This window comes from Malaclemys terrapin, chromosome 3 (genome assembly GCF_027887155.1).
Source record: "Malaclemys terrapin pileata isolate rMalTer1 chromosome 3, rMalTer1.hap1, whole genome shotgun sequence".
Classification (NCBI taxonomy): domain Eukaryota; kingdom Metazoa; phylum Chordata; order Testudines; family Emydidae; genus Malaclemys; species Malaclemys terrapin.
Genome location: NC_071507.1, coordinates 127,423,881 through 127,450,204, shown reverse-complemented (window position 1 = coordinate 127,450,204; position 26,324 = coordinate 127,423,881). Strand labels below are relative to the sequence as shown.

The following is a 26,324-nucleotide window of genomic DNA, read 5'->3' as shown; positions in this document are numbered from 1 at the left end:
CTGAGCCCCCCAGGATTACTTTTCTCGTGGAAGCAGTTGCTGTTTTGCCACAAGGATGTTAGGTGATTGTAAATGCGTGGATAGGTGATCTTCCTGGTGGTGGGTGAGTGGTTCTCTCTATTAAGATATGGCCCGCACTATGGAATAGTTTCAGAACCCCTGTTTTGGAATTTTGTGCTCATTCTTCAAGACCACATTGTTATAGAACCTATGTACTTTGGAAGTGAGTGCTCCCAGCAATTACTTTCAAAGAGGCTAAGCTCTGCTTTCAGCTGGTGAGTTTCCCCCTTTCAGCTCTTCTCAGCATTAATGAAGGTTGTTGCAAAAGGGAGCATCTGCACCTCTTCCATTTTCGGGCTTTGTAGAACATTCTAAGAATTAACACTCTTAAATTGGTAGGGGAAAATATCAAGTACATTCAGTGATTTTAATGCTGCACATTGCTGTTTTCAGGTGCAAGCGGTTTTTCTTTGTTTTTATTGCTTCCCCGGCTCTTCTCTTGCCAGGTAAATTCAACGGGGCAAAATGATGCCTTCTAAAAGGAGCAGGTTCACCAAAGTGGGAAAGGAGTTGTACTTTCTCAGAAACAATGCCCTTGTGAAGGCATACTGCCTTCAGTGGCTCTGGGGGAGCATGATGGAAAGCACTTCTTGACTCACATTTGAATAGGTGTACTTTGTACTGCTGCCAATACAGCCCTGCTGGTTCTCAGGGCAGGCCCAAGGCCATGACAACACTAGGCAGCTCCTATTGCCAGTCTGTACTCCAAAGCATCCTGCAGCCAAAATTATAACTGCCCCCAGTGTGAGCTTCTTGAACCCATGCATGGCTGGCTATAATTTGGCCCAAAGTATTTTGATTTCCATTGATGTCAAATATGTTAGAACATTTATGAGATTTTGGCAAATCCCACTCTAAAGAGTAAGTGCTAAAATGTCATAATTATAGCACATTAAACACAAATCTAAATTATGGCTTGGCCTTAAATATAGTTTTAAAGGTGTACAGTCTGATTCAAATTAAAAGGTCAAGTTTTTTACATTGTACACTTTTATTTGTAACTATAAATCACAACACAATTTGTGGAAGGAAAAACATTATTAAACTGGCAATATTTATTCTGTTAAGGTGAATAAAATGCAGCACGCAGTTCTGTGTTACGATAGCTGGGGGAAGGAGCCAAATCATTCTACTAAAAATTAGTTTGCCAATAATTTTGCAGAATGATGACAGCGTTGCTTCAAAACCAATCCTTTACAGGGAAATGGGATGACTGTATGGCAGGCTCTCTGAATCATGAACTTTCCATCACTCCTGGACAGTAAATTGCTTTAACAATTAGTCTTTTGGGGATTTCCCCTCCCACCCCCCAGAAATCAGACAATAGTTAATATCAGTGACTGAAAGGTCATGTTGTCTAATGGACTGGATATAGGAATAGAATCCTTAGTCCTAAATCATGGGTTTGCCATTGATTTATTGTATTGCTTTGTGCAAGTAACTTAACTGTTCAGTTTCCCCTTCCATAAAATGGGGATAAGAATACAGACCTCACAGTAGCGTTGCCAGGATTTGAAGATGAAAAGTGCTATGTAAGTCTTATTATTATGGGGAATTTTCTTGCACTTGACTATATGAATCCAATTTAAAGCAACAGTCTAGGTACTTCCATACTCTAGATAGACAGGAACAACTGTAGATAACAGCACAAAGAGCTAAGAATGTAATTGGGGAAAGAAGAATGTAATTGGGGAAAGAATGTAATTGGGGAAAGAAGTTGGAGGCTCTAGAGAACAGAAATGATTAAATCAGTATAAGATGGTTGCTAGAAAATATTTATCAAATTAGAATAGAGACATGAGAAATACTGGAAAGAGAATGAGGACTATGAGGTGAGGAAAATGGCATCGAGTACAAAGCTGCACTCACTTTCTTATGAATGATTGAAATGATCTCCCTAAAATTTGGGGAAATAACACCAAAATTAATGTAAACATTAAAAAGTTAAATCTCCACATACATGTCAGAAGAACTCAAAACAGGGTCAAATAGCACATCTTAGAGAACTCTTGGTGAGTTAAAATGTACTCAACCATGATAAAAATCACTTTGCAGATTTTAATAACACAATTAGGCATCTCCCCTCTCACTCAAATATGTATTTTTGTGTCAATCTTACTTGGAGTAAACCTCCTCCCATTCTCTTCTAGTCATTATTTGGAATCAACACCCAAATGGGGCATTTCCTTTTCCTTCCTCACATCCCATTTAGAATCCTGTTTGTAAGGGCCCTCATTACATTACTCTGGTACGGTAGCTTCCATGTGTATTTTATCAACTAGCTGCTGAGCAGAATTCCTCCGAGGCTCTTGATAATGGATTTTAAGTAATGGGAATGTAACAGCATTAGTCACATTGGTCTTTAGTGTTGGTTACTGGTTTAATAAATACAGTTAGGCACTTTCTTAAACACGCTAAAAAGCCCCAAGGACCTCCAGAGCTTTTCAGTGATGCACCATTTTTTATTATAATCTTTTCCATCCATTTCAGAAGTTCTGTCAGCCTCCTGGCCTGGTTGGCACAGGATACCAGCTGCCTAGGGAACAAGTAGTTAATCACAAGCCTGCCTCGTTCTGCTCACAAAGAGTGAGGAAGACAAAGTTACTGCAATAGAGTTCTGAGGTTGAGTGCGTAGATGTCTGATTGGGTGTTTGCATCTGATATAAACATTATTTTTATATTTTTGTTGTAGAAGATGATGTGTCAAATGTACAAATAATGTGTGCCTGGTGCCAGAAAGTGGGAATCAAGCGCTATTCCCTGAGTATGGGAAGTGAAGTGAAATGCTTCTGCAGTGAGAAGTGCTTTGCAGCTTGCCGAAGAGCATACTTCAAGAGAAACAAGGTAAGAGAGCCAAAGAAAGATGTAACCCTACACAGGCCTAGCTCGGGTCTCATTTCGTAGCTAGCAAAAAAAAATTTTTTTTTTTGGTTCTTTCTGTTTTGTCGGTTCCCTTTACCTTTCCATATGTATTGTTTGTTGGACTATCACCCCTTACTAATGTGTAACCTGTTTTCTCAGTTTCCCTCAGCTTAATGCCTTAGTTCTGTGAGGGTGGATGAATTTAATTAGACGATACTAATAATGCACTATAAAATAAGAATGATGGTTTTGCTTCGGAATCTTATTATATTTGCTCTATGTGTAAGACTAGGGGAGGGATCTTCATAGCTGTGCATAGGGAGGTAGACATACAAGTCTTATTTTTGGTAGGTGGCTATATCTTGCACAGCTGAAGTCAAGAGAAGTTTTGTCATTGATTTCAGTGGCAGCAGGATCATTGGCGATGGCATATGCAGTTAGGCCCTGATCCAAAGTGCAGTGAAGGCAATGACTTCCAATGACTTCAGTGAGCTTTGGATCAGGACCTTAGTTTCATGCTTTTAAAGTTTATCTTCAAATGTAAACAATTATGGACCTACTGCTTTAAAAAAGCTCAGACATTTTGGTGTTTTGTGTGGGGTAAGCAGTGACAAAACCATCTATCATAGCACGAGGCTGTTTCCAGTAATCTGAAAGATCATTTTATCTCAAGTTAAAATGGAATTCTAATATTGGCTTGATTTCCCAAAGTGAAATGACCACAAAAATTATTCTAATCTGTAAAGTGCAGTGACTGAAAGTGCCCTGTACTTTATTTTAGAGCTGGTTTGTGCAGCAGAATATAGGGTGTTTCTGTTATAAAAAACAAACAACAAACCTCCCCATCCCTGCAAAACACACCAACTTCTAATTGTTACAAAAAAATAGCTATGGCAGTTTGATACTTATTAGTGTAATAGAGGAGTCCTTGGTTGAGACTCATTGATCTAGAAAGCTTTATTTATTCATAAAATTCTTCACATTTTTGTTTATTAAACCTGCATATTTTTCCCTCATGCTGCAGAACATTTGAAGTTTGTCATCTTAAAAATAATTCCCCCCCATCTGATACTTGCAATCTATGGTAAAAAAAAAAAAAAAAAAAAGGATTTTAGATGCAAGAAACATTGTAGCTGCAAATTACTCTCCTTTATAAATTTGGGTCACATCATTCTGTCCCCCCCACTCCGCCCCCAGAAAAGCCTAAAGAATTAGGTTGCAAAAATCAGCAGAGTGGAATTTTAGTGGCAGTCTTTGAGAATCAAGCTCATAATGTTTACTGGAGCAGATAGGCAAGTTAAACAATCAAGTGGAAGCTTCTGTGAAGTGTAGTGTTTATCTCTCTTTATTTGGAGGACGTGGGGTGGGTAGGGAGAAATGCATCTAAGATACTCCACATTTTGACATGAACATAGTAAATTTCTTTCATGTAAGATGGTTTATAGAATTGGATGTTCAGATCATGGACAGTGAAGTACCCCTGTGTGTGTGTGTGTGTGTGTGTGCGCGCATATGCACAAGTGTGCATGCTGTAAGCTCCCTGGTGTAACGAAGGATCCAGTCCTGCACTTCTTATTGAGCTGCAACTCCTCTGGCTTCCAATGGCAGGATTTACTTGAGTAAAGCAGCACACAGGAACATAGGAATTGCCAGTTGTCCATCTAGTGCAGTATTGTATGTCTGACAGTGGCCAGTACCAGATGTATTAGAGGAAGCAGCAATAAATCCTATAGAGGACAATTATGGAATTACTAATCCACAGTGGGGCCTACAACCCATGTGTTAGTCTTTGGCTTATGCCATGAAGCAGGGGGCTTATATCCCATCTAAAAAACCTTTTAAAAAGATTCTACTTAATGTAATTGTGGATGTTGTCATTATCCATATCAATGTGTCATCCTGTTATGACTAAGAGAATAGGATCCAATTATATTTTGTGGCCATAAGAGAGACAGATTAATCATGTATTGTGTAAATAAATATTCCCTTTACCAGTTTTAAATTTGTTTCCTGTCAGTTTTGTTGGATGTCCCCTTGTTCATGTATTATAGGAAAGGGTAAAGTGAAGTGCCCAATTTACCTTCTTTGTACCATTCATTCTTTGTATTAGGCATCTTATCATATCACATCTGTTTGTCTCCTCTCTAAACTAAACAGTCCCAAATATTTTGAATCTCTCCTCAGACAGAAACCTCTGCATACAGTCTAACTCTTTTCTGTAGATCTCAAGAACAAAAGAAGTTCTTATTCTTTTAAATGCACATTTCACAACAATAAGTTGCTCTACATTTTTCTCAAACAAGTCACAACAGTAACTGGGTTTTCTTCTGTAAATATTAAGGATCAACATGTGTCCTACTTTTCCATGTGCCTTGAGGAATTAAGATATGGCAAGGCAACACAATTGACAGCATTTGGATCATTGCCTAAAAGCCTTCTTTAAGTTAAAGGACCAAATTCCACCCTCGGTTACACCTGTGAGAGCCTGTGGCTGCATGAGTGAAACTGAGACCTGAACCTGGTCCACACATTATTTTCAATCTAGAACATTCTATCACCTCTATATTCATAGTGTTCAATATGAACAATCACAGGATGCAATACTCAGGGAATGTTAATGCTGCTATTGAAGTTAGGCAGGTTCAGGAGAGTTCAACAGGCTCTTATTATTTTGCACTTCACTCTAGCTAATAGAACAGGATTTTGAGAAACACGGCACAAGATCGAAGTCATAGAGTTTAAGGCCAGAAGGGCCCACCAGATCATCTAGTGTGACCCTGTGCATACCACGAGCCAGTGCTTAATTTGTGTCGAGGCTTGAGCCTTGGCACCTCTAGGCTTGGCAGTTCATAGCTCTGGCACCTCTGGGCTTGCCATGTCAGTTATGAAAGTAAAAAAAAAAAAAAAAAATTGCTTGAGCCCTGGCAGCTAATAGTTTGAGTCCCAGCATCTCTTTCATTACAAATTAAGCACTCCCATGAGCCCACACTATCACTTAGCACCTGTGCAGTAAACCTATTGACCAAAATTAGACCAAAGGATCACAGCCTGCAAAAGACTAAACATTGTTATGTGCCACAGGCAGAGAACAGGAGTGACTGAGGTGGACTGATGCCCTAGGCCCCTGCAATGGCAGGGAATTGATTAAATCATAGAATATCAGGGTTGGAAGGGACCTCAGGAAGTCATCTAGTCCAACCCCCTGCTTAAAGCAGGACTAATCCCCAGGCAGATTTTTGCCCCAGAACCCTAAATGGCCTCCTCAAGGATTGAACTCACAACCCTGGGTTTAACAGGCCAATGCTCAAACCACTGAGCTATCCCTCTCCCTGAAATGAGATAGCCCCATTTAATCCCAGTAAGAGACTGACTCTATGTGCTGCAGAGGAAGGTGAAAAACCCCAAGGTCACTGCCAATCTAGCCTGGGTGAAAATTCCTTCCTGACCCCTCTGATGGTGACCAGTTAGATGCTGAGCATGTGAGCAAGAGCCAGCCAGCCAAGCACCTGAGAGAGAATGCTTACTGAGAGCACTGTCTCACCCTGTCCAGTGTCCTGTCTGCTGTGATGGTCGTCCCTGATGCTTCAGAAGAAGGAGACCAAAAAAGCCCAGAATACTTTGCAGGGAAAAACATCCCTTCCTGACCCTTGCAGGTGACTGGCTGAACCCTGCCATTAAAAACATAAACTGGAAGGGACCCCCAGGCTCTCAAGTTCTGCCCCCACCCTCACATCACAAGCAACCCCATCATGCAATCCCACTCATAAATTTGTCAGCCCTCCCTTTAAACTCATTACATAGTTTGCCCCCAGAATTCTTATTGGGAGGCAGTTCCAGAACTTCACTCCTCTGATGGCTAGAAACCTTCATCTAATTTCCGGCCTGAATTTGTTCATGGTCTGTTTATATCCATTTGCTCTAGTGTCAACATTGTCCTTTAGTTTAAACAGCTCTTCACCTTCCCCAGAATTTACAAGTAACAAGGTTGCAAAAGTTTCAGGTATACCCAGTAACCTTTAAACTCTTATTACTAGTCTGGCCATGTACCTGTCTTCTCCACGAGTCTAATGTTTATTTATGTATTTGAAAAGTTACACCACTCTACAGCTTCTCATTTTTCAAACAGGAGTAAAATGGTCACATTTCACCTGCCTTATGCATGTTTTAAACAGCATATCTTTGCAACAATATAGTGTTGTATTACAATAAATATGTACAGCTGCCGTATTTCAGTGAGCTGATAGGACTTTGTGGTCATTTCATTTAAGGCTTGAATTTCCTAATGGATTGTATAAGCAGTCTTCCCCGCTCCCACCCTGGCTAAGAACTGCTGTAATAAGCACTTGCTTAAAACTGTAGGACTGTTCAAACAGTAAAGAATAAATCATCATTCATGTCTCAAAACATTATAAAATAATGATGCAAATTATACACATTTTAATACCAATTGCTGCATATAGAATTAAGATTATCTCAACATTTAAATAAAACAAAAATCCTCTCCAATACATTTGGAAAATGTAGGCTCTGATGTGCTGCTCTCTTTACAAATTCCCAATTGGGTTAAATTCTGGGAGGAAACCAGCTGAAATCACCCTATCGAATGAAATCTATAAGGAAGGCACACAAACTCTACAAAAGCACCATTAATGTGCAGCTGTATGTTGGAGGTGCATAGTTGCATGCACACTACAACACCACCTCCACCCTCACATGTACTATTCCTGCCAAGAGTTACAATAGTCTGGATAACAGGAATCATTGCTAGACTATGGAATGCACTTACATTGCTGTATGGACCCTAATGCCTTAATCATAGGTATGTATTGATTCTCCATGAATTTTGTCACAGAGGGCTTGTAGAACAGCAGCACCTGGGTAGCCATCCTCAACCTTGTGCTCCAGCAGCAGTGCAGGTATATATAACAGATAAATATAGTGAGACCCAACCACAATATGACTCTTGTCTAAATTACTAATAATAAATGAATAAAAGCAAATTCAGTATTTTTTCTACCTCTTTAGGCAGAGAGATTAAATGTTTAGATTGTTTCTGCATCTGAACTCTTGTTCCTGTTTTGTCTGCTATACAGAGTCAAATGTAAATAATGAACTAGTGCATAATGATAACCTGTTGTGCATAATAATACCAATTAAAAGCAATGTTGCAAGAAAGAAAGTTTTTTATACTAATGTTTCTAAAAGAACAGATTTAGATTTAAACCTGTTCCAGTGCCCCCTTCCTTATAGATTTCATTCTATAGACCAGCCAATATAAGTCCAAGAATCACAGCAGCACATAGCAGCACACTTGCCGGCAAGTTAAAGAAGTATGGGCTGGATGAATGAACTATAAGTTGGATAGAAAGCTGGCCAGATTGTTGGGCTCAACGGGTAGTGATCAATGGCTCCATGTCTAGTTGGCAGCCGGTTTCAAGCAGAGTGCCCCAACGGTCGGTCCTGGGGCCTGTTTTGTTCAATATCTTCATTAATGATCTGGAGGATGGCGTGGACTGCACCCTCAGCAAGTTTGCAGATGACACTAAACTGGGAGGAGTGGTAGATACGCTGGAGGGTAGGGATAGGATACAGAGGGACCTAGACAAATTAGAGGATTTGGCCAAAAGAAACCTGATGAGATTCAACAAGGACAAGTGCAGAGTCCTGCACTTAGGATGGAAGAATCCCATGCACTGCTACAGACTAGGGACCAAATGGCTAGGCAGCAGTTCTGCAGAAAAGGACCTAGGGGTTACCGTGGATGAGAAGCTGGATATGAGTCAACAGTGTGCCCTTGTTGCCGAGAAGGCTAATGGCATTTTGGGCTGTATAAGTAGGGGTATTGCCAGCAGATCGATTCAACATTGGTGAGGCCTCATCTGGAGTACTGTGTCCAGTTTTGGGCCCCACACTACAAGAAGGATGTGGAAAAATTGGGAAGAGTCCAGCGTAGGGCAACAAAAATGATTAGGGGGCTGGAACACATGATTTATGAGGAGAGGCTGAGGGAACTGGGATTGTTTAGTCTGCAGAAGAGAAGAATGAGGTGGGATTTGATAGCTGCTTTCAACTACCTGAAAGGGGGTTCCAAAGAGATGGATCTAGACTGTTCTCAGTGGTACCAGATGACAGAACAAGGAGTAATGGTCTCAAGTTGCAGTGGGGGAGGTTTAGTTTGGATATTAGGAAAAACTTTTTCACTAGGAAGGTGGTGAAGGACTGGAATGGGTTACCTAGGGAGGTGGTGGAATCTTAGAGGTTTTTAAGGTCAGGCTTGACAAAGCCCTGGCTGCGATGATTTAGTTGGGAATAGGTCCTGCTTTGAGCAGGGGGTTGGACTAGATGACCTCTTGAGGTCCCTTCCAACCCTGATATTCTATTATTCTATAGCAAACGCACTGGTCCACAAGTTTCAGGATATTACATTTAAAGAAAATATTGGATTCATGATTGGACCACTGAGTCTGAAGCCTGAGAAGATTATTTTTTAAAATTAGTTTATTGAATCAATGGGTCAGAAAACAAATGTATTTTGACCCAACGGCTCTACCTAGAATGAAGACTGAATTCATACAGGTTATGAGCTCCATACATAGATATGTTAGAGACTGATTTTCTTGATTTGACTAGGGTATTGGGGAGAGAGTGAGTGCAAAATTGTCAGGCAGTTTATTACACTTGATCTTGTTGCTGCTTTGCACTGCCTTACGATCAGGGAAAAAAAAGACAATAAATGTTTTTGTTTACAGCGTAATCAAATCTCACTTCTACAAACAAACAAACATAAATCAAAAACTAAAAGTTTGTCACACAAGGAAATGTAAATAATTATAATTTTCTCTCCTTGTGTGGAATACTGATCTACAATACTTGAAATGAACCAGTAGCACAGGTAGCCAGGTAACTTGTCTAGTGAGGCTCATATGGCATTAAAAACATGTCTCCCTTTTCCAGTCCAGAGGGCTGTAATACATTCAGGAGACAGAGAGAATCCAGCTTTACTCCTCCCGCCACTTCAAGGTGGAAGGACTGGCAAGTGGTATTTCCATTGTGGCATTGGAATGAAATGCTGAAAATGATGCATTTTGTACTATGGGAATTTTTGTCTTAGTTGTGTAGTGAGAATTAGTGTCAGCAAAACAATTGGGGCCCTCAAAAGTAATACACATTTATCTAGTGCTGAGTAATATTACGTTAGATAATTCTTTTCACTTTCAGATTGTATTGGCTAATTAATGTACACCACTATATGATTAAAATACACACACAGAACTCTGAGTAAACATAGATTATTGTTTGCCCCCAAATTAATACTGAAAATCGTCAGAGAAAGTTCTCTTGATTTCAGGCTTAATTATGCAGCCTAACAGTGCATAAGAAATATTTAACTATCTTGCTATTAAGTCAAAGAATAATGACAAAATTGTCTGCTCCCTTTTTTCCCCAGACATCTGCACAATTTAATTTGCGAAGTGACTATCATTCATGAAAATTTTGGAAATTGTTTCAATAGATATAAGGCAGTTAATGTCCCCTGACATTAAAAAGCTCAGGTTTTACATTTTAAGGTTCCTTTTCTAACATAAGCTTTGAAACACATGGGAATATGAACAGCAAATCAATATTTTTCCTGCTGATTCACCTTGTTTTAATTAGGTATTGAGAAAGGTCACAGTAGTGCAGGTGGTCTGCCCAGTTAGCATGGAATTGCCGTTGCTTGGCTTTACAGATTTTGTAGAGAAGTGTAATTTAAGAAGCAGTTCACAGGCCTGCTTCTACTGGGGATGCTGCTTTACAGAGAGAGCGAGAGAGAGAGCAGGGTTTCCAGTTCATTATAGGAAACAAAGGATTCTTCCTAAAGCTCTGGGGAATCAAACTACTCTCCATTGCTATGTTGGGATATAATATAATACTGATGAACAAATGCAGATAGGAAACTGGGTTTGGAGAGGAAATATTTTAAAGTGTGGGGCATGCCTGCAAGCTTTTCGATGAAATCTCTGGAGAGAGGGGAGAAGAAAATTGTCATGAGCAGAATAGATTAAGAGCCTGTGGGAGTGTAGAAGGCTCTACAGGATAGGGACCAAAGGTCTGGAGCAGTGCATCCCAAAATAGAGCAGATTACTGAGGTATGAGGCAATCCCTGTCCCACCAAGAGATGCATGGGGTCATCAAGATGGATGGAGATTATTTCCCTCTAGATCTCATCTGCAGGCTTTTTTATTTATTAAATTAACATAATCAGAAGTCCGATAAAACCCTTTCCAAGGGGCTAAGATTCTACTTGTGATTAGAAGAGAGGAGTGAAATCCCAAATTAACCCTTTGGTACCATCAGTCACTATCTCCCCATGCTCATCAACATGAAAGTATAATGTGTTAGCATCTCTAATGAAGAAATGCACCAGCACCTGACTGAGGCCACCAATGGCTTATTGGAGGTAGTTGGCCAACCAGGCTGTGCACAGCAGTTTGCAAACAGTGGACATTTTACTGTCCATCTGCTGCCATTTAATACCATAAATCTGAATCAAGTTCCCATTGTCTGAGTTACTAGCAGGTATGCAATCCAATTAAAAGCTGTGTTTGCTTTTAATTTTAACCACCAAATCACATTATCTCAGGTCATATTGCATTCTGGCTACTTTGGTTATAGAGAGATTAATGTGTTAATTATGAGTTCAGGATATACTGTCTCTTGGACAATGGGCATTTCATTCAAATGAGTTGACTCGTTTATCTGAGGTGTCCTCACATCTCTTCCGAACAGCTAAAGTACTTGTATTGCCAGTAATAGATTTTGTTTATGTACACATGTAACAACAAACTAATTTCATTATGACATGTCTGGATAAGCTTTTATCATTGTCATACACTGGGTCTATGTGATTTTAGCAACTGGGACAGATTTAAATATGAGGGTGCTATGACATTTTAATAATGAAGTTTAAGACATGGAAGAAGCCATTGTTTATTGGCTACATTTTCACAGTGAAAGAAACCCTGCTTCTCATTCCTGTTATTTTAATTTTACTAAGATGCTTACTTGAAGTATTTTAAACCTCTCAAGAAGAATGTGTATGGAGTAGGAATTTGTGGAGGTGACGGATGTATGTTTTGCTGCATTAAGAAGTTTGGCAAGATAGGCTTCACTGTCTCTGCCAAGAACATTTATTGTATCACCTCATGGGATTTTTTTATTTCAAATCCAGATGACTCAAAAAGCCTTACTTTATCTCTGAACTTCTTTGGCTCAGTTATGTTTCAGCTAGACAGAGACAGTTGTTCAATAACACGTTGCTTTCGTCCCCTGTTCCAGTATCTCAGCTCACATCAGTTCAGATTAGTTCGGGTTACCGTAGCATCATATGAAATAATATAACCGGTCTTCAGCTCTGTTTCCACTCTGTCAGTTCAGGCTCAATACAGAAAATATTGTTTACTATGATGAAAACTTAGGATGGATATAAAGACATTTAAATCTAATGTGCACAAAGTATATTTGATGCATTTTTCTCTATTCTCAATGTACACATTTATCATTAGTGCTGAGAAGAGCTGGGCAAATAAAGCAGAAAATATTAAATCAGATATTCTATTTTAAAAATATCATGCCATTTGAATAAATTATTGGATTAATTTATGAGTTTACTTGTCACTCAGTTCATTAAGTTGGACAAATATTGAAACAAAGTAGTTTAATTATATTTATTGAAAAAAATTTCAACAAACTTATTTTTTGAAAACGGTTATTGGACTAGCCATAATGCTGTGTACGGGACCCACCCACTATGAATTCTGGAAAATGTTTGAGATACTGCAATTTACTGAGCACACGAGTTAAGTGAAACTCTTGTAGCCTCCTGCTCTGATAGTGCTGTGGTGGACATCAGCATAAAACCCTAAAAAGAAAAGTGGTGTAAAACCCTTGAACTCAGATGAAGGTGGAAGTAATTTCCAGTTTTAAAGTTTTCCAACAGCACATGTCAATACCTCAATACTATCCTCATTAGTTAAAACCTTAGCAATTTCTAGTAGCAATTTCTACTGGAGAGATAGAAGTCAATGGAGCTGAGGATCTGGCCCTTAATTTTAAAAGTTTTTGAAACCTTTTTTAACCTAGAAACTAAAATGTAAGGTTTCTTCTGAAATGGAGAAATATTTTTTCCTAGAGATACTGGGGTCATATTAAGATGGGAATCTAAGTGGATTTAAAGGAACAAGTGACGTAGCTTACACCTTCTGGCCCCTTATGCTGAGGGGTATAACAGGAAAACCAAGTAACAGAAAGGTGTAAGTCAAAGTAGGCCAACCCCTATTGTTACCTGGGGTTCTTTCAACCTGAAGCTCTTGGTAACTTTTACTCTGTGCGAGGTGGTGTCAGGAAATAAATCAGGAGAGACAGGGCCATCCAACCGATAGATGGCTGGCACAAACAGGACAACACAGGAGTGCTTTCACTTAAAGCTAAACTTTACTTAGTCTCCAGCACTTACACATGTCTGCAACAGATTAGTAAAACACCCCCAACCCTCGATAATTACTGAAGCTGAATGTGGCTCTCGAGTGGCACAGTGGCTGCCGGTGGGGAACACAAGATGTATCCAGAGGGAGAGTCCAGTCCTGAAGAGTCCCAGTACCTCAAACTTTCCCCCCTTATTTTATATATTAGTAACACAATGACATGTCCCTTAAACAAGACTTGTTAAGCAAGCAGTTTCAATGGTCCAGCAAGAGGTTTTGTTCTGATTATTGATTAATCAGGTGTGGGTTTTTCCCAGAGTTTGCAACCTTGAGACCCGGTTAGACACATTCCTGAGGGCACATCCTGCTCTTCTAAAATGCATGTATCAGCAACTTCAACAAAGTTCTTATCAGGAAGGACGTGGGGTCAAGCTGCTCTTTCTGTGGCACCCAAAACCCCCTTCCCTTCTTCCTTGGATAAACTAATCCTGCTGACTTGGCTGCTTTTAGCAATAAGCAATAGTGGGTTCAGGCACTTTACTGGTTTGCCAAAATCTCCCCGTACACTATAAGATCAATCAGTACTTGATCTGTAAGTGTCAAACCTGATGGAGAAACAAGGAAAGTTTTATATGGTAAAAGCTTCAAAAATGGCAACTATTTTAGCTCTGGAACGTCAGTCTGTTAGTAGTAGAAGAGTGTTTGCTGGTCAGCTAAGTTCAGCTACAGGATGTTCTCTATTACAAACTCAAGCATTTATAACTCATCCATTTGAATTTAAATTGGACTGAACGTAAACATATTCTTTAAGTCGTCAGCCTGGATGCAATTTTGTATCTAAAGTAAAGGCACTCATCTTTTTAATGATTTTTAGACACAGTCATAAAAAATCTGTGTTTTTTGTGTGGTTTCAGATGTTTTCGATTTATTTTACTCCTTAACTAGAAAATGTCAGGGCAAATTCTCCCCCCATATACATCCATGCAATTCAATTTAAATAGATGAAGTTACTCAGGTGAAGGCCAGCTCTGTTGGCTGGTATATGCGGCTTGAGAGAGTGACACTATAGCTTCTCCTCCATGTATTTTAGGAGTTAGAGCAGGGATTAGTCTGGACAGGGACTAGAATTCTGTCGGGCCCTTGCATGAGCAATGCAGGAGGAACCTATGTAACAACTAATTCGGATATTGATCCTGAGATAGGATCTTGAGTGTAGGTAGTGGAGACAGTCTAGATCAGTGGTTCTCAAAATTTTTACTGGTGACCCCTTTCACATGGCAAGTCTCTGAGTGCGACCCCCTCCCTTATAAATTAAAAACACTTTTTTATATATTTAACACCATTATAAATGCTGGAGGCAAAGCTGGTTTTGGGGTGGAGGTTGACAGCTCGCGACTGTCCATGTAATAACCTCGTGACCCCCTGAGGGGTCCCGACCCCCAGTTTGAGAACTCCTGGTCTAGATGAGCCCTTTCAGTATTAACTTAGCTTCCAGGACTTCATATCTCCGGTGTACATCTATACTAATGACATGGAAGAGAGGTCATGAAAACTAAATTTAGGCTAGAAGGATTTTAATTAATTTAGATTAAAAAAAAGGAGGCCACCATTTAGATATTATTGAAAGATCACTGCAAAGTAGAGATGACCATGGGGTGAAATCTCATTAGCTACAAATCTCAGGTGATAGAATCGTAACCCTTACAGTTGGAGTGTGCTACATTCCCAGGTTAGGAAAAACACAAGAAGAAAGTCAGTATTGAAAGAGATTAAATAAATAATAGTGAAATCTTACAATGCAATAATAATTGTTGATTTTAACTACTCAATGTTAAATGGTTGGGTGGCACATTGTGGTTTGGAGGAGCAAATGATCAATACAATAATAGTCTGCTTTTCAACCACAGAGATGAAGAAAAGGGTTAACAGTAAGAAAGTAAAAAACAAAAAAACAAAAAAAAAAAACCACCGAATCACTCTGGAGGCTATTTAAGAACACCATATTAGAGGCACAGATGGTACATATACCTCTGAGTAAAGAAAAAGTAAAAAGGAAAGAGTAAATCTGGCATGGTTAAGCGGAGAAGTACATAAGCTTAAAGGCACACCGTCAACTTAAAAATCACACCTTTCAGAAAATTTGTTACCTACGACTGTCACAAATAACACCTATGATTAGTGTAACAAGAGATTAGAGAAAAAAATTGTTCTCTGCTTTTCAGTTTGCTTATTTGGGCCTCATGAAAAACCCACTGGAGTCAATGGAAGACTTTCCACTGAGTTTAATGAGCTTCGGATCAGGTCCTTTGTATGTTTGAGAGCACTTTGTGTATAGTTTCCTTGTTTTGCCTGAAGTCAGTCAGTTTACTTGTTGTTCCTGTGGGTCTTTCACATAGCAAGAGGGAAGAGAAACATTTGCTTTTTTAAATAGGGAAAAGTGACTTAAGAGGGCCCTGGGGCATTTGTACTGGAAATACCACATTTTTGCACATTTAAGGCAAAACAGACATCCTTCAAAAAAGTGGAAATTCTACATAAGCAACATAAGTAGATTAAAACACAAATATACCAGATAAAGTATACATTAGAAATAAAGAGGACAAAGAAATGATCTAAAGGACAAATGTACAAGGTTATCTAGAAAATTAAGGACATATCTAATCACATTAGAAGCAAGAAAGGTGTGTGTGTGTGTGACTAGCTCCTCTCAACCACCAAGTGGTGAGTAAGGCAGTCAGAAATTGTGAAGGAGCAGAAAAATCAAATTAATTTTCTGCATCACCCTTTACTGTAAAAGATTATGAGAAAATTCCTATTCCAAGGGCACTTTTCACAGGAAATCAGAATGTGGCCTTAACAGAAATTGAAGTCTCTAAGGAGGAAGTTATGGAGCAACTTCAGAAACTCAAGTGCAGTAAATCACCAGGACCAGATGGTATTCATCCAAGTGTTCCTAAGGAAATAAAAGTGTGAAATACCAGAGAAATTGACAAGGATATGCAATATATTATTAAAACAGGCAACTGTTTCTGAAAATGTGAAAGTTGTTTGTGTGGTGCCTATCTCTAAAAAAAGAAGAGAAAGGAATTATAGATTGGTGAGCTTCATCTTGGTTGTAGGAAATCCAGTTGAGAGTCTAATTAATTTTTATTTTATATAATAACAGAATAGTATAGCTTTTGGCTAGTTATAACCAGATAGGCTCTAACCAGGATTGCTTCTGTAAGGAGAAATATGGGCTTTAACTAGTTAGAGTTCTTTAAAATGTAATAACATAGTAGACAAGGGTGAATCAGAGGACATAGCTTATTTGGATTTTAGCATTTGTTGAAGTCCTTCATAAAGTTGAGCATACTGATAAACAGCATGCTGTATACCAGTTGATTGATGTCCTCCACACAAGAGGTGGCTGCATTTCTGCACTACTGTGTGTATGCAGACAAAAATTTCACACTAGGGTGACTAAAGTTAGGTATCTAAATACAGATTCAGACATTTAAATAAAAGTTGCTTGATTTCCAGAGGTCCTGAGTCTAGAGCTGTTTGAAAAATAGTTTACCCCTTTCTACACAGAAAATTTTGATGAAAATGGGGGGGGGGGGGGGGGGGGAAATAATTTGTTTGTCTAATTTTCCATAGAAAATTTAGGTTTTTTTGGTAAAAATTCAAATGCCAAAAATAAAAATCAATCAAAAAACCAAAATATTTTGATTTTTGGTTGAAATATTTCAGTTTTTTAGTCTTTGGTATTTTGACCAAAAATTGAAAATTTCCATAGACAGCAGACACTTTTTGCAAAAATTCTTTTAATAAAAAACCCCTCAGTTTTTCTATTGTAAAACAGTTTTGACAAAAAATGTGATCAGCCCAAGCTGTCTTTACAACTCCACTGACGCGTGTAATAAAATATCAGCTAGCTCTTCTATAGCATTTTTCATCAGTGGAGCTCACAGCACTTTACAAAGGAGATCAGTATCATTACCTCTGTTTTATATATGGGGAAACTGAGGCACAGAGAAGCTAATGTGACTTGCCTAAGGTTACACAGCAGCCCAGTGACAGAACCAGGAATAGAATCCAGGTCTCCTGAGTCCCAGGCCAGTGCTCAATCTGCATACATGTAAACTTAGATCTCTAATTTAGGGACCCTCATGTGAGACTTCTAGATCTACTCTGTAAAGTATTTTGATATTTTTGGGAATGAACAGTAACATGTAAATGAGAGAGGTTATCATCACCATCATCGTGACAATTAAGGAAAATAACCATGAAGTGAGAGCAAAGTCTTGCCATATTTTCAAAATTAGTAAAAGCAACAGGAAACAAAGAGTTGTAGTCAATGCTGCTTCTCAAAGAAGAGAGAAGATCATAATGGGGTACCCCAGGGAGTACTGAACCTATTCTAATCAATGTTATTGAATATATTTATTAATAATTTGGTGTAGGAAGTGACCAGCTAATTGATAATCAGTGAACCAATACCCTAGCAATACCTCTCCCCCACATCTCCCATGCCAACTGTAGTTGAGGGAGCAGAATGGCCCAGGAACACTATTCTAGATTTACACCATTAGAGCGTCCCATGGACTATGGTGAGCCTCCTGTAGCCAGTTGCACCAGCTTCAGGGCCAGTATCCTATATTGGATCAGCATAAAACAGCTGCACTGCACCTTGGATCTGGGCCCATTATAAATCCCGCCTGCATCCCATATAAAATAATGGACAAGTGTTAAGCGGGGGGAAGAAGGTTAAACCACACATAAAGGGGATAACAGCTCCACGAGCAAAGCAGCACATAGGTTTTGCTGGACTACGATGATTTCTTAAGGTGCCACAAGTACTCCTGTTCTTTTTACGATGATTTCTGTTTATATATAGAATTATGAAGTTAGCTGATTAAGGGAAATTAGGATGTGTAATATATTGGGAATTTAGTAAAGCGTTTAATATGGCATCCCATGAAACCTGGCCCCGAGATTAATTCAAATCAGGTTGGATATGAACGCTGTCAAGCAGACTGAAAACAGGCTCACGGACTGTAAGCAAAGGGTAAGGATGAACAGCATCACATCATGTTATGGATAGGGATGTGCCCTTAGACCTGTTAAGTCTGGTTTTATTTAATATTTCATTAATGGTCTCCAAGAGGGAGAAGACAGCATGTTCATAAAATGTGCAGATGATACTAAACTGGGAGGAGCTGCAAACACAAATGAGGATACAGAATTATTCCCTCAAGAAAGTATAAATGTTGGCAGAAAGCAACTAAATTAACTTCAGCTTGGAAAAGTGCAAGCTAATACTATGTAGGGAAAGCTACAGTGAAACTGATATTCAGTGAAAGGGAGAAAACTGGACAGTGATGCTGAACTTGGGGATGATAGTAGCTAATAAAGTAGACATTGAGGCAGCCAGAGAGGAAGTGGCTGTAATTAAACGGGAGATAACTAGGGTGTGGTGAAGCATTAAACTATAGGAACGTGAGGAAGGGATGGTGGTTATTTTAATAGGTATTGTAGAGAAAGAAATAGCAAGACTTGGTGGCAGCCTGAATCTGCAAAGTGAAAGACAGGGAGGAGTCAAAAACGATCTCAGGGTTGGTAGGCTGGTTAATGACAAAGATGGTGGTGGCCGCATCAGTGGAGGAGGAGGAGAGGGTTTAAGAGAAAAGATGAGAAGCTCGTCTTTTGCCATTTTGAGCTATTGGGATTAGATCTATTAGCACGTGATATAGTGTCATGAGGGAAGCCCCAGCACTTGGAATGTTTAAAACTGGAATGGACAAAACATGAGTAAAATGTAGATTAGGGAACAAATCTGCATTGGCAGGGAAATTGGCTATATGGTCTTTTCTATCTCAGACTTCAATGCTGCTGTGAAAATTAAAGGGGTAGTATATGGCAAACAAAAAGGAAATAGTACTTCACCAGACTGTAAGGTAAACCTGTGGAATTCACGGCCACACGTCGTCGTGAAAGGCCTGATCCACAAGACACTGAATTAAATGGGAGTATTTGCATTGACTTGAATGAGAGTTGGATTAGGCACTAAATTAGGTAGTCAGGTTGATTTTAAAAGAAGTGGACTATATTGATGACCATTAACGTAATTTATAGCTAGGCTAGCTAAGACAATAACAGGAACCAAATCCCGTACATCAGAGCTATTGCCTGCCAGGATCATCCCCAGATGCATTTTACAATTGAATAGATTATGGGGTATTTTTCCACCTTCCTCTGAAACATCAGTTATTGGCCACTGTCAGAGGCAATTTGCCAGATAAGATGGACAAATGGTCTGATCAGTATGGTGAATCCTACGTTCCTAATCAGAACGGTTGTACTGATGGCATAGCAAGCATGAAGGACTTTGTGCACATAATCCAAATGTCAACAGAAGTGTCCTATTCAGTGGGTCAAAATCACAGCTGGCGTAAGCAGACATAACTCTTCAAGTCAATGGAGTTGTGCCTGCCTATGCCACCTGTGATTTTGGCCCAGTATATGAATTGTAATTGCTCCATTTACTTTACATTGGATCTGGAGGACCAGTAGACCTGATACAACATCAGTGGAAAGTTTGTTTTTATTTTATTTTTGTTGCTTAAATGACACTATTTCATATAACTTCTAATCATAGATAAATGGCTCACAAGAACTCGGTGCACTGAGTTGAGTAAATGTTGTTATAAGAGGAGGCACCATCTTCAACTCACTTTATCTTATTGTGCCTAGATATTTCAGCATAAACGTAACGTCTAAGGCCCCTGGAATGTGCAGGCACTTCCATTATGCCGAACATTTTATAATAAAGAATATGGTGCAGTTTATAAGTTATAGCATCAGGAATTTCAGCTATTTGTTTAATATTAAAATATTCAGTGCACATAAATAAACTTCACAAAATGTTATTGCACCAGTGTTTTTAGACTGTGCATAATATGGTTTCTAAATCAACTAATTCTGATTGTATTTGCTTTAGGTATATTTCTTTGAAACATTTACAGTTAATTTTACGGAACTAAATTTAAATTGCAGATCAAAATATACACTCGCGTATCAATAACTAGCTATAGTGTAAAATCAAAGGGTGATATCCCGGTCCTGCTGAATTCCATGGCAAAACTCACATTGGCTTCAATGGGACCAGGATTTCACCAAAAGACTCATGTCATCAGTGAAGTCTAATAGGTAAGGGGAGGAGGTAGGGTATTTTTTGTGTACTGTGTGATCTACATCTAACACAGCTTCAACAGCAAAAGGAAAATAAGACATTTTATTTAAACTTCATTTAAGTTTAAAAAAAAAAGCCAGATTCTGCTACTTTTACCAACATCGAGTAGCCTCTTACTTGCAAGTTGCCCCAGGACCTAAATAAATAAGTCACAAAGGGGAGCCATGTGACACATCTTTCCTCCTCTACCATTCCAGCATCTCTCTTCTGTTTTACTTAATGCAACACTTTCATCTTTCACAAAGTAGCTACCAAACTTCCACCTCTTGTATGCCATGCTTTATTACAGTCTCTAATTGATTATTTGCAATGCCAAAGTTAGGGTGCAGTATGACAAATATTAATTTTGTAAAATTCTGTGTTTGTAGTAAGTAATTATTTTACCTTATGTACATTTGCCTAGATTTTCTTGCAAGATACCATGAAGGTTTTCAGCAGATTCCTGTCTATGTCCTTAACATGGCTTAACTCACCGCCCCATTAAACAGTCATTTCTTATGTGCAATTGAGATTATGCAAATTTAGGTTGCTATTATGAATCATCTTTCCATTCTTATTGTTACATTAATCATAGGAGTAGATGTGAGTTTAAGTTTGGACTCAGTAGGCTGACAACATCTTATTCATGGTGATACAAAATTCAACACAAGAAGCAAGGAATGACTTGTACAAGTTATTTTCATGTTTGCCAGCTTTATACGATGTTCTGTATCATTCTGCAGAACTAGTGTGATCTGTGTGGATGAAGTATTATTCATGACAATATTACAACAGACATAGGAGCAGTTAAAAATAGATGTGAAGATGCTTTCTCCATCAGGGTTCACACATGGGTTTACCTGAGAATATAGACACCAATAATAAGACATTCTAGTTTCTGGGGTCTCATATTGTGCACATAAAAGTACTCTCCATTTTAAATACACAGTGCTATATACAGCTATACCTCTGTTTTTAGTGATATATTCTCTCTGCGCATATGTATTTGCATATTATCTATGTTTATATAGTCTGCTTACACACAGAAGAGAAAGAAAGACCCCAGATATTCTGCATTATAAGCATATTATTTTAAAAAGCTGATATAAAAACTTATTTACAAAGAAGTAAAGAGGACAGTACAGCTGTAAACATTCTGCTTTTAGATAATCAGGGCCTCAGCAGGAGCACCTTCCAAGCACAGCTGTGCAATTCCCTTTGCTCTCTAGACGGCACTGCACCCTACGTGCAGTTTCCAAGCTACATTTAACACAATTGCCCATCAGCACTTAGGAAGCAGTTACCACAGAAACCCAGCAGAGACCAATTAGTCACATGATTAAATTAATTAAAATAACCCAGGGTATCTGCCATCTTGTTTCTTTCTGCTACAGATAGCGCATGACCTAGACAGAGCTGTAATTGGTTAGCATTATTGTTGTGCCTTCTAATCCTGGAATTGTACAGTATGAAGACAAGAGGTGCTCTTGATTTTCCCTTTCTGTAGATCTGTGTTATTTCACAAAACTCTCCACTCCCCCCCCCACCCCGCTAGTAAGCCATGTAGTATCAAATTCACAAAACATCAGATTTAACAACAGTGGGATTTGTTATGTTTGGGATAAGAGGATTTGAAAACATTTTCAGTTGCATAGTTAAGACTTTTGGAGGTCTTTAATGACAGCTTTAATAATACTTGCCAGAGAGAGCTCTGTAGTATGTATTAGCACTTGACCTGAGAATTCTGAAATTCTGTGAAAAGGCTATATGTTGTGTCTTTATTTCCCAAATAATAGTTATTGCAATTGGGCATGTTTAAGTGGTACAAGCTGCCTGCAGTGTAATACTGTCTCTCAGTAAAGAGTGGCAGTTCAGTCGTCTCAGTCATTTTTAAAAAGGTAGAAATGCACAAGCTGATCCTAACTTCGTAAATCAGTTCTTTATCCTTGATTCTTGGATGTCCTTTTAATGGTATTCGCAAAATATCCATGTAGTCAAAGGTTTTTCTATTACACCCAATGTCATACTTCTCCTCTATGCACACAAATCAGCTTTACCTGCAATCTCATAAAACACAGAACAGTGCTATTTCAATCACATCAAAGATTTGCTGGTGACTGCTCTAGTTACCTTGATCCATGGCACCAAAGGCATGCATATAATGTTGTTGCCACTTGTTCTGTTAAATACAAATTAATGCACCAGAGTCACATATTTTATATTACACACACACACACACACACACACACACACACACACACACACACACACACACACACACACACACACACACACACACACCTGTTTCTGTCTATGGAGTAAAAGAGTGGTGTGCCTTTCCAATACAATTTCTATTCAGATAGATTCAACAAAATAGCATGTATAAATTACATGGCTCTAGTACATTAATTCGTGCTTAATAGAGCAAGTAGCAGCAACATTATATCTACAATGGATGGTTATGAGTTGGAAGAAATGTAAACTGAGGGTTAATGTATAAATAATCAACTGTTACAGAATTTGGAAATATTTTGGAATACAGCTAGCAGGATTAGTGTTCCCCACACTGCTAAAACACTATGCACAACCATCTTTAGGCTTAACTGATTGGCTAGCCATCAGAAAGGATGCACATATCTGGCAATGCTGATGCACCAATATGAGACAGAATCTAGTCATGTAACGGAGTCCCAGCCCACCACACTAAAGGCTGTGACAAAGTGAGCCTCCACTAGATCCTCAAACCTGCCTTGAATTGAAGCAAAGCTCTGGCAGACATACTGTAGCTATGAGATTTTACAGAAATTGTTCCCTCCTGGCCAACATCACCTGCTTTTATAGTAGTGGGACACATTAGAATTACCAAGCATATGTGCTAACATTGACATAAAGGAGGCCATATGTTGTGTGTTTTGATTTCACCTGTATTTTTCAAGTACTGCACCTATTACAGTGTACAATAGACACCCTCTCATATAATATTTGATCCAGTTATTTTTCTTAGCAGAAATAGAAAGGTTGAAGGACCTGAGTTTCCACCAGATTACACCCATGTAAAATGGAAGTAATCCCACAGAAAATCAATGGAGTTACATCAGCATAAAACTAGAGTAACCTTTAGGAGAATCTGGCCCAAATAATTTAAATGCAATAGCACATTAAAAAAAAAAAAAAGTTAAAGTAAAAAGTGGCTAGTAAGTTTAGTCATACAAATGATGATGGGAAAGATTACTCTCATTTCTTATTTATTTAAAGTGCCTAAACTTAAAAGAATTGACTAGCATACTACATTCTCAAAGATGCCCCATCAGTTATGACTAAAAGTAGCAATGGTTTCAGATTAGAGAAATCTAAAGTTCTGACCACTTGCTCATGCCATGCTACCTTTCTCATAAAAAACTAACTCAGCTGAAAACAAAGTTTGGAAACTATAGTAATTGCCAGCAGTTGAGCACTGCCAAAGTGATGCAGAATTCTGAGATGACCTGCGATATCCAGTATAAAAGGGGAGGGAATGATTTCAGCTGTACATAAAGCCTCTTGTTGTATCTCTTGGCACAGTTTTCTGTCTTTTTCCTGAAGAACCGCTGGGGTCCCCAATTCCGCTTTGAGTCTGACCCTGATATGCTATAAGGTGAAAAGGTAGCAGAGCTATGGAGTTTTATAGGGTCTGTCTACACTGCACACTAAGTCTGGGCTGTGACTCTGGTTTGAGACCAATCCCCTCTTCAGTCCACACACCAATCAGTCTGACTTGGGTAAGCAAGCACTCAGGACCGAGGGCCTAGGACCCTGCTAAGGGGGTTGGTCAGAGCCCGAGTTCTGCTGTGACTTGGATCCAAGCCCTGTCATTTTGCAGGTTTACAGTGCAATGTAGATGCTCAAGTACGGGCTTGAAAACACTGGGTATATCTACACTGCAATGTAAACCCAGGTTTAGTGGGATTCAAGTCAGATGACCCAAATTAGGGAACGCTGGGCTTGAGTGTCTACATTGTATTTAAACCCTACGTTAAGGCTTTTCTAACCTGTGCTTAAACCTAGGGCTCCGTCGTCCACACTGCAATGCACAGACCCGAGTCAAGATTATCATAAGTCCCTAGTGCCCCACCCACAATGTGGTTGCTCTAGCCCTAGGACCATGGTGCACTGTGGGAAAACCTTATCGCCCACCCAGCACGTTACCAGGAAGCAGTTCAGTTTGCAAAAGGCTTGATCGGTTTGCTCTCCATTGCAAACCCAGGAGGCTCTCCCACAGTGTGCTTGCAGATCAGTGATCAGAAGTAAATGGGTTAACACTGACCTGAGCTGCTGCTGTTTGCAAAGGGGGAGGTGGCTTCCATTTCCAGTAGAGTGAATTGCAGATTATTGGGATAGAGAGGGCTAAGGAAGTTGTCCCATGGAATTGCAGGATACTTCCAGCTGACTCCCAGGACCCTAGTCAAGCGAGGCTGCATCTACACTGCAAAGCAATAGGGCTCGGACCCTGGGTGCTGGCTTAACTCAAGCTTGGACCCTCCAACCCTGCAAGGTTCTGGGACCCTGGCTCAGTGCAATTGCAGTGTAGATGCAAGGGAAGTTAGCCTTGAGGCTGGTCTCAAACATTGCAGTGTAGCATACCCACTGAGTCCACAAGCCTGCATATCACAGACCTGGGTTTAGTGCAGTGCAGACCTACCCATAGTGGCATTCTTTGTAATGGAATAAATTTATGCAAGAGCACCTAAATGCGACTGTGATGGACACTTTAGAAATGCATACAGGAATAATAGCAGAGTAATAAGAATGATGCTGGAATTTGAAGATCTTGGGTGAAGTCCTCACGCCCATTGAATTCCACACCTATTCATGCAAAGGTGGCTAAATTAAGTTTGTATTGCTTAAAAGAAGAAAAAAAGATGAGAAGGGGAACTTGATGTACATGCCGTTCTTAGAGTATAGATAATAAATATTACAACATTATGTGAGTTGGTGTCACACATTAGAATAAAGGAGAATAAGTGTAAGCAAGGCCAGATAGTAAAGGAATTTAGGTGAAATATTTTTTGCCAAATGCAGCATTGGAAGTAGCTAACATGGGGCCAAATCCTGAAGTCTTAACTCCTGATCTGATTTATGGAGCTGCTGAGCACCCACAGCTTCCATTGACACTAAGGGGAGTTATATTTATTCAACACCATTAAAACACGGGCCTTTAGATTTTATTCATACCTTGAACAGGCAGACTCTGAAGTTAATACAAGGTTTGTCTGATTAAAGTTTGAGTGAAACCAAAGTAAAGACATTAGTATTGGGCCAAAGGTTGCAAAAAAAGTAGAAGTGGATAAAAAAAAATAGGGTGCTTACTATTGATTTACTTGTGAAATTCTTGTGAGGCAGGAGAGCCACGAACAGTCTACAAGCTGAAGTAAATAGCATGATGTAATGTGTTCATCGAGTGATAGTGCCAACCACAGAGAAGTTACCGGTTGCTTAGAATCAGGGATCTGGTCGTGTATATGAAAGAGGCGAGATATTTTCCTGGCTTCCTCCTTACAAATAAGTCACTGCTCAATGGACCTATAGTAGATACGTATTGAGTCTCCATCTACTCCTAAGCATCTCATCTGGTGGCTCTCATACAATTATTTGGGGTAGAAAGAGCCTCTCGTGGGTTATCTGATCCATTTCCCTACACAGCAACAGGATTCATGTTATTTATTTCTAATCTAGCTGCTCACTGGCTT

General features: G+C 39.2%; 1 protein-coding gene across 2 annotated transcripts in view; it reads left to right on the top strand.

Moving 5' to 3' along the window:
* The window catches only part of SOBP (sine oculis binding protein homolog), a 135,299-nt gene that overhangs the window by 22,878 nt on the left and 86,097 nt on the right, over positions 1 to 26,324 (top strand). For both annotated transcript variants that reach the window (XM_054022535.1, XM_054022534.1), the window contains exon 4: positions 2,753 to 2,904. In XM_054022535.1, coding sequence (XP_053878510.1) covers positions 2,753 to 2,904 — 152 coding nt within the window. The remainder of the gene's footprint in view (positions 1 to 2,752; positions 2,905 to 26,324) is intronic.